Source organism: Macaca nemestrina, chromosome 9, assembly GCF_043159975.1.
Source record: "Macaca nemestrina isolate mMacNem1 chromosome 9, mMacNem.hap1, whole genome shotgun sequence".
Lineage (NCBI taxonomy): Eukaryota > Metazoa > Chordata > Mammalia > Primates > Cercopithecidae > Macaca > Macaca nemestrina.
This window is the reverse complement of record NC_092133.1, coordinates 38394121-38413040: the sequence shown is the minus strand read 5'-3', so window position 1 is coordinate 38413040 and position 18920 is coordinate 38394121. Positions and strand designations below refer to the sequence as shown.

Genomic DNA, 18920 nt, shown 5'->3' with positions numbered 1-18920 from the left:
TGAGCTTTGATTACAGGGACTTGATTAGAAAAAGTGCTGCAATGAAAATGCCCGAATGAAAAGTTAGTTTAGTTATAAGCTGATGTATGCACTGCTTAAAATGTAGCCTAGCATTTTAGCTCAAAACTCTGCACATCTCACGGAGAAATTACAGCTTATTAGTAGATGATGAGATGAAGGTTAATTTATAACTATTACCTGGTTCATGAAGTAAGAATCAAAGTTTTCACTGGGTGGAGAGGAGTGGCATTTAAATATTCAGAGGTTTTTTTTTCGTCGTTTTGTTTTTTAAGCCTGAGCTCTTTAAAAAATGTTTCTCTCTAGAGCTTTCTAACGTGGAACTCTAGAAGGTTTATTAGAAGAAAATAAGAAATACTGGTTGAGCGTGGTGGCACACGCCTGTAACCCCAGCACTTTGGGAGGCTGAGGTGGGTGTATTGCTTGAGGTCAGGAGTTTGAGATCAGCCTGCCCAACATGGTAAAACCCCATCTCTATTACAAATACAAAAAGTAGCCAGGCGTGGTGGCATGCGCCTGTAGTCCCAGCTACTTGGGAGGCTGAGGCAGAAGAATTGCTTGAACCCCAGAGGCGGAGGCTGGGGTGAGCCAAGATCATGCCCCTGCACTCCAGCCTGGGTGATGGAGTGAGATTCTCTCTCAAAAAGAAAAAAACAAAAAAAAAAGGATGAAGAAAATGAGAAATAGTTCTTGTAAGATGGGGAAAAAAAGAGCACTACTTGGGAAGTTTAACAGTGTATGTACTTTGAAAAGGAGAAGGAGAAGCAGGAAAGTTGGAGTTGGGGGATGCAGGTAACAGAGGCGTCTGAAGAACTGAATGTGCTTAAAGCTCCTTTCTTGGACGGGACTGGTGGCTCACACCTGTAACCCCAATGCTTTGGGAAGCTGGGGAGGGAGGATGTCTTGAGGCCAGAAATCCAAGACCAGCCTGGGCAACATAGCGAGATCCCATCTCTACAAAAAATTTTTAAAAATTAGCCACGCATGGTGGCGCACAGCTGCAGTCCTAGCTACTTGGGATGCTGAGGTGGGAAGATGGCTTGAGTCTAGGAGTTTGAGGCTGCAGTGAGCTACGACTGTACCATTGCACTCCAGCCTGGGTGACATGACAGAGCAAGAGTTTCTCTCTAAAAAAAAAAAAAAAAGCCACTTGTTTCTTATTCAGTGTCGGTAGAGAAATCTTACCCACGCCAGGTTAAAACGGAGCAGGGGAGTCTCTGTGAACAAGTTTTCATTTCTCTCAAAGATCCACAGGTTCTGTTATGTGGATTTCAGCTCATGAACTTTTAACAGGACAAACTGAAGTCATATAGATTCATCTGAACAACTATAACGCAGGACAAGTTCTAGGGCATGTAAAATCTATTCTTTTAATTTTTGATGCTTGTCTTGTAAATCTAATGCAAGAATATTTTACCTCAGCTTATGAATAAAAATAATAATTATAGCTCCCATTGTTAAGTGACTAACAATGGCTGGTAATTTACTAATGTCATCTCACTTAATTAAACCTTGCAAAAAACTCAAAGTTCCTCATTTTACAGACAAGGAAACTAAAGCCCAAGTAGGTTGTGAAGATTTGCCCTTGGCTGCAGGGTGAGAAAGACAAAGTAGAAATGGATTCAAGGTCTTTCGGATTCCACTTCCCTATGTCATCTCGTAGCCCCGGGACAGAGATGCCCACTGTGTTCTTTCACCCCAGCTTCATCTGCCCAATCCTGGGAAAACTGAAAGACTGGCTACTCTATTACCATGTTCTTATAGAAGAGGTAGAGAAAGATGCTGTCTTGAAACTCAAGGCATGCACTGCACTGTTGGCTGAGCCAATTTCCGGCCCCTGAAGCCTTTGCCCGATTTTTGCATCCCCCCCGCCCTCAGTGATGTTTAAGCAAGTTTTCTGAGTTGCCTCACATTTCTAGTTTTCCTCTTGCTGGTCTCCAGGGACAATGGGTAACACTGAGTCACTCTTGCTACATCTGTTTCTTTTTTTTTTTTTTTTTTTTTTGAGACAGAGTCTTGCTCTGCTGCCCAGGCTGGTGTGCAGTGGCGCGATCTTGGCTCACTGCAAGCTCCGCCTCCTGGGTTTAAGCAGTTCTCCTGTCGCAGCCTCCCAAGTAGCTGGGACTACAAGCGCCCGCCACCATGCCCAGCTAATTTTTGCATTTTTAGTGAGACAGGGTTTCACCATATTGGTCAGGCTGGTCTCGAACTCCTGACCTCAGGTGATCCACCTGCCTCAGCCTCCCAAAGTCCTGGGATTACAGGCATGAGCTACCGCACCTGGCCTGTACACCTTTTATTAATAGTTGCTGCTCCTTGCTGCCTTTTCCTGGGAGGCTAAGTCCACAATGGGGAAGATGGGTATGCAGTTAGAAATACCAAGGAATGGGAAAACAGTGTAAGGAGCATGTCTGCATTTCTCCACACTAGAGCCAGCCAAATGAGACAAGTGTGCTTAACATAGTTAAGACACGTTAAATGAAATGTTTCTCAAATTGTCTATTACCTAGCACCTGAAGCTCTGCCTTCAGTATTTCTCCAAAGGCCTTTAAAACAATGCCAGAGTGGGCTCAGCTGTGCAGAAATCTTGTGGTTCCTGCTCATGGTGGAACCACGTGCTAATTGTGCTCCTCAGAGCTCCAGGCAGCAGACATCAAACCTTGGCAGCAACACTCCGACCTTCCTATGCCAGTGATTTCCAGGAAGCTGTAACACTGCATGGGATTTACACAGGGCAAACAACTCACTTAGGCCTCTGAAGGTCCTGCTGGGCTCTAATGTTTACACAATGATTCTTCTCTGGGCTTTGGCAATCTGTCCTTGGTAGCTCAATTTGGGGACAGCCACTCTCCTACAACTGCCAGGAGCCACATAATTGCTTTTTCAAGCACAGTGACTTTAAATGAGCTTCCAAATCACTTTTTTTTTCTGTTGCTTTTTCTTTAATTTATAAAAATCTCAAAGACAACTGAAGAAAGTACTGGTTGAAAGTTGTTCTGAAAAACTACATAACTAACTAAAATGGGAGGATGGACAAAAATCATTTGCATAACCACTTGCCTGTATCAATTAAATTTCAATTTTATGCATTTCTCAGGCTTTTAAACTTAAAACAATTTTCCAAATATTAATGGCTCATTTTTGACACAATCTTTCTTTCACTGCTCAACTTAAATCCTCCTCTGGCTTTACCCCTCACACTTAGGAAGAGAAAGGATAAAAGGGTAAAGATAGTCATACATGACCCCCATGAACAAAAATAGTAGTCAAGGGAAAAGACACAGATGTAGAGTTGGGTACTGAGTCTGGGTGGGGTGGGAAGGGAAGAACAAACAAAAGGGCAAGGACGTCAGGAAGCCCAGCTTGGGGGAAAGCGTTACAAAGCTGTCTACATTTTAGCTAAAGGCCATCAAGTTATTTTCTTTTTCTTTCTTTTTTTTTTTTTTTTTTTAAGAGACAGGGTTTCGCTTTGTCGCTCAGACTGGAGGGAGTAACTCACTGCAGCCTCAAAATCCTGGGCTCAGGGGGTCCCCCTGCCCTGACCTCCTGAGTAGCTGGGATTACAGATGTGGCATCAAGTTCTAAAGAATGCAAAAAAAGATCAGGCTAGGGTGTACAGTAATTATAGAAGACATAGTCAGAGAAAAAACAGAACTCTGAAGAAGAGAATGAGGTGGAGCAAAAAATAAGTTAAAGGAGAAAGTTTGGGAGAACCATAGGGTTAGAAGAAGACTCACCGTCTTCATCTGCTATCGAACTCCTGGGCTGTGAAGGTGCAAAGGGAGTAACTGCTACGTTTCTTAACTATCCCGCAGGCCAGTCAATGGCTTTTGCACTTGCTAGGCGGAGATCTCCCGGGAGGCTCTCGTTAGGAGAGCAACTCGGCCCCTCCCCTGGGCAGTACTGGCTGGAGTCTGGGGCAGGAGGCACAGATCCTGGCCAAGCATCTTCACAATAGAATTATTTGCTTGAAATCAAGCAAAACAAAGCTATTCTTGCAAATCCTGTAAGGCCAGTAGAGAATTATTTTAACTCAACTACAGCTGTGCCTAAGAAGATGAGCATCTTTAAATCATTGCCTTAGTGCAATCTCTTCTAGGAATGAGGAAGAAGCACTGAGACAGACCATTTTGACACCACAACCTGGGGATGCCTAGAGGTGGTGTCTTGAGGGACATCACTGAGAGGTGGCAGTGGCCACCACCAGCCTGAAGTGGTAGAAGAGGGATCCGAAAGCACAGGAAAAAAGCTGGTCTCGGGGCTTCACCCGGACTCACCTTCTTGCTGACATGGTCCAGCGGGTCCTCACAGGCCATGGAAAGTCAGGAGAGGCCACGGACCATGAAGTAACATACCAGTTATTTGGTTCTGCTGCAAATTCTGAGCCATTATTTGAAAATATTTTCCCTCTTCTTGACATCAAATGTGCCAAGTGAGCCAACATCATTTGGGCATGTTCAGAGTAGGGGGCGCTAATTCTTTAAAATCTGCATTCTCCATTCTCATCCTATATCCATATTCCCAAAATTGCATCTGGCCAATTTTCTTCACCTCTTTTTGGGGGCTGGGAAAGACCAGTATTTCCCCATCCCCGTGGTTCTCAATCCTGTCTGTCAATCACTTGGGGAGTTTTCCTAACTATATATTCTTTCTTTCTTTCTTTCTTTCTTTTTTTTTTTTTTTTTTGAGACAGAGACTCACTCTGTCGCCCATGGTGGAGTGCAGTGGTGCAATCTTGGCTCACTGCAACCTCTGCATCCCAGATTCAAGTGGTTCTCTTGCCTCGGCCTCCCAAGTAGCTAGGATTACAGGCACCTGCCACCACACCCACTGGCTAATTTTTTTTGTATTTTTAGTAAAGACAGGGTTTCACTATGTTGGCCAGGCTAGTCTCGAACTCCTGACCTCAGGTGATCCGCCCACCTCAGCCTCCCAAAGTGCTGAGATTACAGGCATGAGCCACTGTGCCTGGTCCCTATTTATAAATTCCCAGGCACCATCTGGGAGGTACTGGCTTAGCAGACTGAGGCAGGACTGACTCAGGGGAAGCTGAATGCCTGCAGTCGGGTACCAGAGAGCCTCTGGGCAAGAAGAGGACAACCAAGAACACAGAGTCAGGAGGGGGAAAGGAATCCGCAGGGCAGTATAGCAGCGTGAGTAAAAGCCTATGTTTATAGAGCCCCAAACACCTAGGTTTGAATCCTGGTTCTGCTACTTACTGTGTAATCTTGCATATATTACTTAATCTCTCTGAGCCTAATACTCCTCATTGATAAAATGAAGAGTTACTTCACGGGGCTGCTGGGAGAATGAAAATGAGATAACAATAGTGATATATTCAGCAGAGAACCTTGTATGTGGCAAGGGCTCAATTAATGACAGCCACATAGTCACTGAGGTGGTGGTGATGTCATTATAAGACTATTATTATTAATAGGATTACCACTCTGGGCTGCTGAGATGTTGGCCACCACACTGCTGTTCCTTAAAGCAGCAGGGGAGAAGGTAGGGGCTGCATTTCTGAAGCTGTTTCTGCACAGTTTGCCCCTCTGCCTTCTGCTAACATCTCTTCCATCCCATAGACAACAGTCTCCAAGATTACAAAATGACTAAAAGTGACTGCCCCTTCTTGGAATTTACAGTTTTCTTTTTTAAAAAAGAACAGTTTAACCCTCATTGACTGAGACATGATAACTCTATTTATAGTCTAAAAGTCTGGCCAGAAGTTTGCTTTTTCACTGTAGCTGGGGGAAAAAAGAAGGTTGCTAAGCCAGCATAAACAAACTTTCACACGGTCGCTTACTACTGAGGAGAATCAGCTTCAAGATCTTCAGAAATGTCTGTTTTATACCGCATAAACAACTAGAATTTAGACAGGGAAGGCAGCCCTTAGGCTAGGCTTTGATAGGTCTATCATAAATAATTCTAGTTCCAAATCCTGAATTAAAACCAAACAAACAAACAAAAAACCCAGCGGTAAAAACAAACTTCTCCCCAGGAGAGACACTCTGGAATGATGGCTCAGATTTCTCAGTAGCGTTGTTTCTTAATGCACATTAACATCTATGGGTAGAGCCTCCACTCGGTGCCAATCTGTCTTGAATGGCTTTCTTTGAAAGGCATACATCTTTCCTATGTTAAGAAGGATGTGCACAGAGCGCAGGGCCACCTACTGAGGAGCACAGGGCTGGAGCAGCACCACGGACAGGGCTGATGAGGACCTGCCGGAGCTCACAGACAACATGAAAACCACAAATCAAGGATTAAGAAATCCAGAGACTCTCTTGAAATGGTTTAAAAAAAAAAAAAAAAACCCCTCAAAACCAAAACCCTGTGATTATTTAAAACGATCTAGCTCAAATGTTTCCTTCACTTGTAAGAAGCCTTGATCTAATTGAACACATCAGTGATCTATGCCTGGATATGTCATCTAGGCAGGAGTGGGGGCGTGAGATGGAATTTACCCTATTTTTAAAAGATCTCCAGGGAGGATGTCTTTTTAGAAACTTGTGTTAAAGTCTAATCATCTTTGCTATTAATTTTTTTATGTTCAATCTAATTTTTTCCTTTTTATTTTTTAAGACTATTTCTTCCTTTCGGTCTCTGAAAATTAAAAAATAGTAAGGTTTGCTTCTAAATTATATGTGACAAGTTATCATGACATCCCTTACTGTTTATGCCTCTATGAAAAGAAATTCAGTTCCTTCATATGCTGGACTCGATGCATGCCAAAAATCAGACACGATCATCAGCAGCGGTTACTAGGTGTGGTGGCTGATGACACGGGAGCTCTGGCTGTGCAGCCATGAAACCTTGTCTTTGGACCAACAGCCAAGCTGACTGTGGAAGCTGTGGGTGCTGCCTGTGGCAGGCCTAAGGCAGTCTTCTAGTCCGATGGGAGCCACTGCTCCCCTCCACAGGACTTCTTCAAGTGGGCCTTCCTTTGCCTGTGTCCGTGGGATACTGTGCCTTCTGCATGCTCTGTGCTTTTTGCCTTAAACGAAACTCTTATCTTACGAGTTTGGCTGGGTTCACAAGTCCAAATGAAGCACAAATCAAAAACTGCAACTAGTCAAAATTATTCTGAAAAAACTCCCTAACTCAACTCAGTCAGTTGTGTTTTCACCAATGCTTGTGTGTGGTAATCAGTACCATGAGACAGAAAGACTGGGCTCTCTACACCAAATAGACTCTTCTTGGCCTTGAGGAAGTCACTGATCAGAATTAAATTATCAGCTTTTAGTTCTGCAAGTCTGGGTTTATTTGGTAGACCTTTCTTTTCATTCAAAATAGGCCCCAGGCATGAAATGGTTGGAAACCAATTACTGGGGCATATGAGAGACCAAAAATGGACTATGGTATTTTAACTGTATCCAACACATCCCAGTGTGTCATCTCATATATGACTGATCAATAAGAGTTTGGTGAATGATCAAATGAATAACTTTACCAATGATGAGAAGGGCTGAGAGGGATGGTCTGCTGAGCTGATCAGAGTGGAGAAGTATCAAGATTGTGGCACCAGCATTCATCCCTAAGAAAGAACTCTGGCTCCATAGTCCAGAGCCTTCACTCATCAGTGTTTCCAGGTATTACTGAGGACCCACTGTGTGCCAGCAAGGTTTTCTGTGGCATTCTGGACACATGCTGTCACAACTGCCCCCACACTGGACACAGTAAGCTGAAGTGGCCTTGCTGAACTCTCTACCAGATGGGAACTTCTGAGGACAGGGTACCTGTCCTATTCATGGCATTACTTCCAACGACAGCGCCTGGCACACAGCAAGTGTTCAATACTACTTGAATGAATGAAGTTCAGAGCACTCAATGTCTCATCCTAGAACAGTATTTAACAAAACTTCCTCCTCCATACCATATCTATTCACCCTGTTCTGGGTTACTCATCCAAAGATCAGATAAGCCCTGCTATTAGGATAATTCTTAAGACGTTGCCCCTAACTCACCTTTTAGAAACTTCCTTGACACTTAGACTTTTTGCCCCCAAAATAATATTTCTTAGACACAAATGTGGCTGTCTTCTCCAGCAGGTACAAATTCCCATCCAGCTCTTTCATAAAATGTTTTCCAGCTTAGCTAAAACCCTTGTTTTCAAGAAATGTCATCTCCCACTATGACTGAATCTTATACCTGGATACCTCTTTAGGAATTCCCTACCAAAGAGACATACCCTGAGGGCCCATGAAAAGAGGGCCCCAGCAATGAGTTAGTTGCAGGCATGAGAACCGGGTAATTTTCCTGTTGATGGTTGCCGATCTACCTCCTGCCCACCCACTATAATGACTCAGCTTCCCTGAGTCACTGCTCAACCACCAGCATCAGGTGACCACCTCAGGTACAAAGCCGTGGGTAGTTGGGTAAAGGCAGCTTTTACCAGAGCCCCACATGTTCAAAGCATTATAACTAAGCTAACACTGGCTACCCTGTTAATCATGTAAACCCTAAGGGAATAGGACTAAAATACCATCTGGATAGACACCGGTGATACAGTCAGCAAGGAGTGAGACAACACCACAAAACACAAGGTTAGAGGGAAGCAAATGACTGAGAAGCAGCCCTTAGCCACCAGAAAAAACCCCAAGGTAAAAAAGAAAGTAGCAGCACCAGTACAAAGAGAGGCACACAGTTTTCCTTTAATTACCTTCGGACTTAGGACTAGGAGTAGATGCAGGAAACTGGTAGGTGGGAGTGTAAGGATTGTCCTCTGTAGCAGAGAAAAGCAGTGGATTTTGAAACTATCCACCAGGAAGTAGAGGAAGTGACAAATCCCAATCGACTCTTTTGAATGACTGATTACCTAATATTTTAGTGTTATTAAAGCACACGGGCATCACACTTAAAAACAGATTAATGAATTAGGAAGGATTTAGTTATTTTCACATAGCACATCATGCAAATGAGTGAAATAAAATTTTCACCAGCCAAAAACGACTATGAAAACAAAATCTAAAAGCCCAAATCTTATGCCTACAATGGAACTATAAGAATTAATTTAAAGCTCGGACAACAGATATGCTGTCTAAGTTTATGGTACCTTCAGAAGTTTGCTGGATTTCAGGAAGTTCAGGGAATTTGTACGTAGGGAAATAAGGGTTTTCTTCAGGAGTGTCTAGGCAGAGGAGCAGGTTTGGGAGAGAGAATAGAGGAAGATACAAATGGAGAGAATAAACGAGTAGGAATCCACATACAAGTTAGGCTCCTTGAATTCTGGAACATACTAAGCTTCACTGGTGATATGAAAGAAATTCAAACTGCTTTTAAAAATCCAGTCCTTTTGCCTGAATTACCAAGACACATCAAAAGAGACAATACCATTACTCTTCTTGGACAAAGAATTCCCATGAACAGGCTCCAATGGGCAAGAAACATTTAACATAAAGCTTCAGGTTCTTACTTTTGATAGGCAAGAAATATTAAGTATGATAATAAATAGTATGTAATAAACAAGCTATCCTAAAACGTTTTTTAAAATCAAAGCTTGTGTTGGGACATTCAGCAAACAAGTAGATCATTAATTTTTCAAATACCTAAGGCACGTAGTTTTGTTTAGCACCTACAATTTAGATTAAGAACTATAACATGAGAAGACCAAAGCTGCCTGTGGGGCAAAATTACATATTTTGCACATTTACATGCATTCATGTCTCTGTAATTAGGCTTCCAAAGCAGGGTCTAAAGGTGAGAGAGTCACAGATTGCAAGAGGAAATGGGCAGTGACTGCAGGAAGTGATGAGTGGAGATGACCCCATCTGATCACAGAAATCGAAGCATTTAGTTTCACCACTGTGACCACGCTCATCCACCCAACCACAGTGGATTTACTCTTGACTTGGAAATGCTAAACGCCTCAATATTTGGAGCACTTCGATATTGAGAAATAGTTTGAACAGGGGCACACCCGGGTTCACTTTGAACCCAGAGGGAGTTAATTAACAGTGATGTTAGCTGGCATCTGCAGCTCATCAGACAGACTGGGCTTAGGTGGGAACACTGACCAGAACATTTCTCTTTGCCTTCATGTGTCATCCATGCCAGGCAGCCAGACTGGATTTGGGTAAGGGGAAGGGCAGGATGCTCTGCCCGTGGGAGGAGTGGTACCCCTCCCATGGTGCAGGTACATCCCGCCTATCAGCTGACTGGCGGCACAGGCAGCGATGGGAGCCAGTAGGGTCATGTCCTGCCCAAGCACTGGCCTGCGATTCTCCATGCTGGGTCACCTGCTGATAGCCCAGCCGGCATCTGATTTGGAAGCGCTGCTCTTTCAGCTTGAGCGGGCTCTGGTGTGTCAGCTCCTGACTGACTCTCAGGGCTACCTGCCAAAGGCTGGCTCTCAGCTGGGGAAGATTGTTGTTCATATGAACACAGCCTGAGAAGCGTACTATAAATTCTACCTCATAAGGCCAAATGTGTTCTCCTTTAGACCCTGTGACATCCTCTGGAGGAAGGGAAGCAGAACAAACACAGAAAGGTACATGATTGGTCCAAGGTTACCTGAGTGCTTGGGGAACTCAATCCAGGGGAGAACTTTTTTTTTTTTTTTTTTTTTTTTGAGACAGTTTCACTCTTGTTGCCTAGGCTGGAGTGCAATGGCGCGATCTTGGCTCACCGCAACCTCCGCCTCCTGGGTTCAAGTGATTCTCCTGCCTCAGTCTCCAAGTAGCTGGGATTACAGGCATGCACCACCACACCTGGCTAATTTTGTATTTTTAGTCGAGATAGGGTTTCTCCATGTTGGTCAGACTGGTCTCAAACTCCCAACCTCAGGTGATCCACCCGCCTCAGCCTCCCAAAGTGCTGGGATTACAGGCTTGAGCCACCGCGCCCGGCCAGAGAACAGTGTTCTTAATTCCCAGTTTGGTGCGTTCTCAACTCACTCTGCCCACAAGGCAGTCATGGGCTGACACAGGGAGATGTACCTAAAGCTGGAAGCAGGTGGGAGATGGAGCTGCTCACATCCCAGGCAGACAGATGCTGGAGCACAGGCACAGTGCTGGGCTCAGTCTGCTGCACTCCACATCTGGGAGGGAGGATTTGAGAGCAGATCTCAAATTCCAGCTCTGAGGCAGGCACACAAGTGCTTCCTCCCTGTGCTCTGAAGGTGCATGGCTGGGCTCAGGCAGACCAGCACCTAATGAGGTCCAACTGCAGGACCCAGTCTTCTGGGATCCTAGCAAAGTGAGTTCAGGCCCACAAAACAGTGTATTGGCACATAGCACAGCACAGCTTCTACAAATGAAAATCAGTACCTCTGTTTAGTTTGTGGATCTGTTTAAACATAGTCTTGTACCAGTCTTTTGATCTCTCAGTGTTCTGTAGAAAAATAAAGGCAAAGAGAAAAAGTAAATGAATATCTTGACACATTTCAGACCTCCTATGATTTCAAAATCAAAATGGAAAGTAATGATATCTGAATTCAAAACTCAGCCACATTTATCTTTTTTAAAAAGGCAAAACTTTTTAGAAAGAGAAAACCAAGCGTCCCAAACCTCAGTCTACAGAGTAATATTTGACTGAAAGGATACAGAGTGTGAAAACAGTGGATGAGGATACACTTGAAAGGTATCCATTTTTAAATTTTTTAAATTTCATTTTTAGAGAGAATCTCGCTATATATAGACTGTGCTAAACTGAAGGAAAGTCTCCTAGAAATATAAGAGAAAAAGGATATTTGCTCATCATGCTGTGCCCCCACCCATTCTAGATTATTCAATAGCAACGTATCCGAGTCACCTTGCATAGGGCCAGATTTAGAATGCATACATTAAAACATAACTCATTACAGCATCCACTGCCAGAGTTTTCACCCTAACCACAAAGTTGGAATGGCTGGGTTTTTTTGTTTTTTTTTTTTAAGATAAAAATAAAACAAGGAAGGTGACAGACAGGTGGCTAGATATTTTCACTCCCACTTTACAGAAGAGAAAATGAGATACAGAATGACAAAGCAAACTGCCCAAAGTCACAGAGCTAATGAGAAGGTGAGTGGAAGGGCCATCCAACACGATGGTTAGTGGGTAAGGGTTTGGGAGTCAGACAGACCATTCTGTCACCCACAAGCTGTGTAATCTTGGATGAGTAACAAATCCCTCTGAGTCCCTGTTTCCTCATCTATAAGATGGAAATGATATTAGTATCCATTATTCACTTGGGTGAGTGATGCTTAAATGAGATAATGTACTCAGCAAATGGTAGCTGCGATTTCTCTTAGGAATAACTCTCCTTCTATATTACTGCTTAGGACCAGAGAAGAGTTATTTTGAGGCTTAGCCCACTGTGGTTTCTATTGGCCTCCTCCAAAAGGACACATTTATTAAATGGAATTCACAGTGGAACATATTGCAGGCAATGGTCTGATAGACACACGGAAAAGAACGGAATTCACCCGAATCCAGTTCCAAAAGTTGCCCAGCTTTAGGTTAAATGTTTCTTGCCCATCGGAGCCTGTTCCCTGGAATTCCTTAGGGCCTGCAGGACTGGCAGGCCTGTGTTACTGGGCAGAGCTGGGTCAGGGATGCCACGAGACCTGCTCTGTCCTGGAGGCTTGGCTGGTGGAATCCATTCTGAGGTTCCCTTAGTGTTCCCTGCTCACTAGGGATGACACGTGATCTCCCATCCAGGGAGATCTTCTTCCTGAACCTGTCAATAGGGACCTTGGGCCTCCCACTCTCCCCAGGACTGTCTAACCCTAGACCAGGAATTTCTCAACATACATCACACAAAACGATAATGAAGGAAGACTGCCCATAACATTGTCCCTAGAACACTCAGATATTCAAAGCCTCTGAAAAGTTCTATAGCAGAGAAATCTCTCTGACTTGGTCCCACTCAGCTTTTCCTCACATTTACTTGACCACGAAATGCTTTATTCATAGGACTTATAACATCCAACACCCACTTTGGGAAAAGCTGTTGTACACCAAGTCTGGAGCACAGCTCCTGGGGGCTCTGGCACTCATGGGGCTTATAGAGATGATGGTGTGATGGGGTTCACATGTACTCAGGGTGTACACTTGTCACAGCTTAAGATGAAGCCTAAGAAGGACTTCTAAGTGTACCCGGAGTGGGATGCCCACTTCATCCATGGAAACATCACTTAGGTCCTGAGCGCTCTTCACCACCCGCCTACTGTCATCCTTTGCTCTTTTTTCAGCAGCCCTGCCAGGTGAGGTGGGTTTTTCCTGGGTTGGTGCTGAGTCCTGCTCTCCCACTCTTCTTTCTGAGACAGGATCTGGAAATGAAAAGCAATTGTTAGCTGAAGCTCTTTTGGTAGCGGCAAAGCAAAACACTCCTGAACAGGCTAGCTGGGGGGAAGTGTATCTGCTAATTCTCAACTGGAATTAGTTCTGCTTAGAGCAGGGGTCAGCAAACTTTGGCCCATGGGCTGGTTTTACTGGAACATAACCATGCCGATTCCCTTACATATTATTTATGGATGCTTTTGCACTACTATGGCCGAGCTGAGTAGCTGTGACAGAAACCATATGGCCTGCAAAGTCTAAAATATTTATTATCTGGTCCTTTAAAAAAAAAAAAAAAAAGGCTTGCCAACAGTGTGATCAGAGCTTTGCAGAGAAGTATGCACGTCGTGCTCTGGTCAACTGAGTAGTTCTGACTGTTCTAGAAATTCAGGAACAGGTAGAACCACAGGAGGGGGCTAAACATTACTTGAAAGTTTTTGATTCCTCTTGAGGAAGTCACTTAACTTTTCTGTGCCTCAGTTTTCCCATCCAAAAACAGGGATAATACTTCTATTGGCAAACTCACAGCAATGTGGTGAGAGGAGTTATCAGGGTAACTTATGCCAAAGTGTTCAGGAAGCTGTACATTTCTAAGTGTATATTATAGATTATTTTTGTTCAAGATTGGAAGTTATAGAGCACTAATAAAGATACCAGATATGATCTACAGATTATAAAATTACTTAATAGAATCTGGCTTCCAAGCTATGACATTTATTTATTGGGCAGACATTGCGCTCTGCCTTGTGGACATGAAGGTGAGCATTCCAGAATCTTAGCCTCAGGGAGCTTACAGTCTAGTGGGCAGAAAACCAAGGGAGCCAGCAATGAGAATGCAAGGGTGACAAGGCCTGACTCTCAGAAGAGAAGCCAACCAGACCCACAGGAAATGAAGGGTGCTCCAGAGGAACAGCTTAAATAAATGCTTGAGGGCCTCTGGACTACTGGGCTAATTATGTGCCAAGCAATGCACTAAACTCTTCATAGACATTCTCTCATTTTATCCTCCCAAAGATCCATGAGGAAGAAACTATTACACCTCTTTTTTTTTTTTTTTTAAATAATTAAAGGATCAATACACAGAGAAGTTAAAGTACCCTGCCTGGGGCCACATAACCAGCTCGTGGCCAAGCTGTGATGTGGCCTAATGTCCACCTGACTCTAGCAGTCCTCTCTGAACCACATCCTGTCTTGCCTCCTTCAAAGATAGTACCAAGGTTTCAAGTCTGGGAGCCTGGCCTAATTCAAGGAGAAGTTAGAATTGGGTTGGGAAAGGGAGGGAGAAATGGCTGCTTCCATTTGGACCATGGTAACTCTGAGAAGACAGCAAGATACTCAAGTAGGAATGCCCTAGAGACCCCTAGAGGAAATATGGAGGGGCCCAGGTGAGACACCCTGACAGCAGTACAACTTTGGAGGCATCAGCCCAAAAGTGATGGCTGATGCCAGGGAGATGGCAGAGCTCAGCTGGGGACAGAAGCAAGGGCAGAGTGAAGCGCTAAAGTCATGCATGGAAGGACACCACAGTTACAGCTGCAAGGCAAAACAATCCCCAAAGGGATGCAAAGTCATCCGAGGGACAGGAGATGAACCAGGAAAGTACACAAGGTACCAGTGAACCAGGAAAGACAGAACTCCAAGAAGTGGGTGGTTAAATGTCTCAAAAAAAAAAAAAAAAAAAAAAAACCCAGAAATTGAAGCAGAGGAGGAGGCGGCATTAGATTAGGCAAGAGAGAAGTCACAGGAACACTCAGAGAGAGCAACTTCAGGAGGGCAGTGGGGGTGGGTGCCAGATTGCAGGGAAAGGGTTGAAGGTATGAGCAGGAAGTTGGGGGAGTGAGTGGGGAGTTCAGCACAGAGGAAGGAGTGTGCTAGATGGTAATTCAAGAGTTCAAAAGATTAGGGGCAAAAAGGTTTAAGCCGGCTGGGTGCCGTGGCTCATGCCTCTCAACACATTGGGAGGCTAAGGCAGGAGGATTCCTTGAACCTAGGAGTTCAAGACCAACCTGGGTAACATAGCGAGACCCCATCACTACAAAAAATTAAAAAATTAGCGAGGCACATGCCTGTTGTTCCAGTTCTTGGGAGGCTGAGTTGGGAGGATCTCCTGAGCCTGGGAGTTCGAAGCTGCAGTAAGCCATGATCATGCCACTACACTCCAGCCTCAGCAATAAAGCAAGACTCTGTCTCAAAAATAAATACTAATAAAAAAGTTTAGGCCAAGGGAGCCTAAAATCCTATCAGTGAGAGTGAGGCCCATGAGGTAGGGATGAAGGGCATCAAGACGTGCTGTGGCAATTAGTAAGTGCTCAGTTAAAACCTGCTTATTGATTGACTGCGGACAGGTTCTCATCTTTGAAAAAGGAAAAGGTGCAGACTGCTGACTGGGGGGACTACACTTGGGTGAAAAGGAAGAACATGAGGACACAGGCAAAGTTGTGAGAAAGTCAGATGTCTGTGAGTGGAGGAGACGCTGGAGAAGTGGGGGAAACAATGACTTCAGTATGCTAAGGTTTTACAACTTTCAGTCTCCTCCATGGGGAGACTGCCTACAGCCAAAAGATTTCTAAGCTTAGTAAGTGATTCAGAAAGCCTGATCCCTGGCATTATCACCGTCAATGTCAAACGATGTTAAAACCAGATTGGCTTTATGGAATGAATTCTCATGCTCCCAGAAAATTCCAACGTGAAGCCAAGGATTTGGCAGGAAGCCTGGAAGTGTAGAGGGATTTCAAGTCACCCAAGTCTACCCTTAATATGGCTCTGCTGAGCATTCTCCTCCCACCTGGAAGGGCCTTCTGTTGAACGTGAGCAGAAAAGAGGCTGAGTTCAAGCTCAATCTTACATGGTGATTCAAGATCATGGTGAGGATCACAGACATGCCATTCTCAGGGTCAGGGCAGGTGGCTCTAATAACAATCACATTTGAGTGCAAAAATCAGGCTGATAGTTCATGGATTTCTCCTAAAGCTGTCAGAGTCCTTTTGATCTACAAAATTTAGCCCTGAATTGTTTTACTTGAGAAGCTTGTGGTCATGTGACTCATCATTGAGTGGATTTCAATATACAGAGAGTCCCTGAAGAAAAAGTGTCACTTTATATCATGAAAACCCAAAGTGACACTTAACTGTACCATGCAGGTGACAGGATCAGGCGTTGCCATCCGTATTACAATGAGGGCTTGCTGTTTTCTCAGTAGGAAAATGCCGATCCTTCACATGACATCCTGGGGGCATTTCCTTCTAGTCTTTTTTTTTTTTCTAATTACACAGGGTCTTGTTCTCTTACCCAGGCTGAAGTGCAGTGACATGATCACGGCTCACTGCAGCCTCGACCTCCCTGAGCTCAGGTGATCCTCCCACCTTTGCCTCCCAAGTAGCTGGGACTACAGGTGTGCACCACCACACCTGGCTAGTAGTTTGTGTTTTTTTTGTGGAGATGAGGTTTTGCCATATTGCCCAGGCTGGTCTCAAACTCCTGGGCTCAAGGAATCTGCCCATCTCTGCCTCCTAACTGCCCACCTCTGCCTCCAGAAGTGTTAGGATTACACATATGAGTCACTGCACCTGGCCCCAGCTAATTTTTTGTATTTTTTTTTTTTTTTTTGAGATGGAGTCTTGCTCTGTCACCCAGGCTGGAGTGCAGTGGCGCAATCTCGGCTCACTGCAAGCTCTGCCCCCCGGGTTCACGCCATTCTCCTGCCTCAGCCTCCCAAGTAGCTGGGACTACAGGCGCCCAACACCACGCCCGGCTAGTTTTTTGTATTTTTTTAGTAGAGACGGGTTTTCACGGTGTTAGCCAGGATGGTCTCGATCTCCTGACCTTGTGATCCGCCCGCCTTGGCCTCCCAAAGTGCTGGGATTACAGGCTTGAGCCACCGCGCCCGGCCTGTATTTTTTTTTTTTTATAGAGACGGGGTTTCACCATGTTGCCCAGGCTGGTCTCAAACTCCTGAGCTCAGGCAATCTGCCCACCTTGGCCTCCCAAAATGTTAGGATTACAGGTGTGAGGCACTGCAAATCTAGCCTCCTTCTAGGTTTATACTGTGCTTTAAAAAGGAAGGTTCTAGGCCACTAAATAAATGACAATACTGACAACCTCAGATGGGGCCTCTGTTTGTAGGAGGTGGGATAGCCTCCCTTTTCTTCACGCTGAGAGCTGATGACTGAAGATTATAGCAATGTTCATACTTCTCTGCAGAAGAATCATGGCCTCTCTACACCCTACGCCAGCCTCTCTCTCCTAGCCCTTATCTTATTATCCCATCTGTCTCCCCAAGGGGACGGAGAGGTACCTGAGAACACCATGTAGGCTTCATTCCCAGATGACTCTCCCTGAACATCAAGCCCCATGGAGCCTCAACAAAAATCTGCTACAGAGAGGGAGGCTGGCAGCCCTGGAGTCCCATCCCCGCAGGTGATGGCTAAGCCTTACTTGATCTAAGAGACTAGAGAGTGCCAACCCAGCCAGCCCTCTCTCTTTCAGGAGCTCCTGAACACAGCAGTACTACTTCTTTTAAAGCATAAACTAATATTTAGTGAGCACCTACTTTAGGCCCCACTCTTTCAAACATCATCAGTGGATCTGTCCCAAAACTCAGGGAAAGCGATGGCATCAGGCTTGTTTTAGAGCCAAGGAATAAGCCTGAGCTACCAGCACAGTGGAGCCACCCTGGTTTTTTTTTGTTTGTTTTGAGACAGAGTCTCACTCTGTCACCAGGCAGGGGTGCAGTGGCGCGATCTCAGCTCACTGCAACCGCTGCCTCCTGGGTTCAAGCAATTCTCCTGCCTCAGCCTCCTGAGTAGCTGGGACTACAGGTGCGCACCACCACACCCGGCTAATTTTTGTATTTTTAGTAGAGACAGGTTTTCACCATGTTGGCCAGGATGGTCTCCATCTCTTGACCTCATGATCCACCCGCCTCAGCCTCCCTAAGTGCTGGGATTACAGGCGTGAGCCACTGTGTCCGGCCCACCCTCACATTTTTACTGTCTTTTCTCAATGCACAAAACTTCCTCCCACTTCCTATCACAATAACACCTCCTCCAGGCTGAGCAAAGGATTACCACCCTTGTTTCCCATATGAGGAAACTGGCTTAGAGGGATGAAGTCACTCACACAGAAACACAGCTCCAAGAAGAAGGAGCTAGGACCAAACTCTGTATCTCCCAATGTGTGGCTGGAGGCCTTTTTCAGCTATTCTACCCTTCTTTCAAATTCCCACCAGCAGGAAGGAGCCCACAGGAGCCACCTTTTTTTTTTTTTTTTTTTTTTTTCAGAGCCACCACTCTTAGCACCTTGGCTGGGACCAAGGAATGAAGTGGGCTGGAGAGTGGCAGCTGAAGGAGGGGCAGCCAAGGACACCTTGAGGTCAACCACAGACTGTCTTGGTCTCACAGCCAAGTCCTGACAAGGCTGCGAGGTGTGAGAACCCCATGTCCTCCCCCCCATCCAGGCTGGCCACCAATCACAGAACAGCAGTGGCATGAAGTTGCACAGAAACCATGTAGCAGCTGTTCAGAAAACAGTAGCTCTTGTTATCTACCAATCAGGGATTCTTAACCCTGAAGTTCATGAGTGTGTGCAAATCCATAGAAATCATGTGCACATGTTTACACGTGTGTGGCTTTTTTTTTTTTTTTTTTT

The 18920-nt window shown here is 44.9% G+C and overlaps 1 protein-coding gene across 50 annotated transcripts in view; it reads right to left on the bottom strand.

Annotated features, from left to right (window-relative positions):
* LOC105478501 (sorbin and SH3 domain containing 1) overlaps positions 1 to 18920 on the bottom strand; it is a 253390-nt gene that overhangs the window by 76152 nt on the left and 158318 nt on the right. For 18 of the 50 annotated variants that reach the window (XM_071069396.1, XM_071069405.1, XM_071069397.1 and 15 more), the window contains 4 exons: positions 13080 to 13264; positions 11283 to 11346; positions 9071 to 9145; positions 8678 to 8740 (listed from right to left, as the gene is read on the bottom strand). In XM_071069396.1, coding sequence (XP_070925497.1) covers positions 8678 to 8740; positions 9071 to 9145; positions 11283 to 11346; positions 13080 to 13264 — 387 coding nt within the window. The remainder of the gene's footprint in view (positions 1 to 8677; positions 8741 to 9070; positions 9146 to 11282; positions 11347 to 13079; positions 13265 to 18920) is intronic. The other 32 variants (XM_071069420.1, XM_071069422.1, XM_071069427.1 and 29 more) reach the window with 5 other exon arrangements.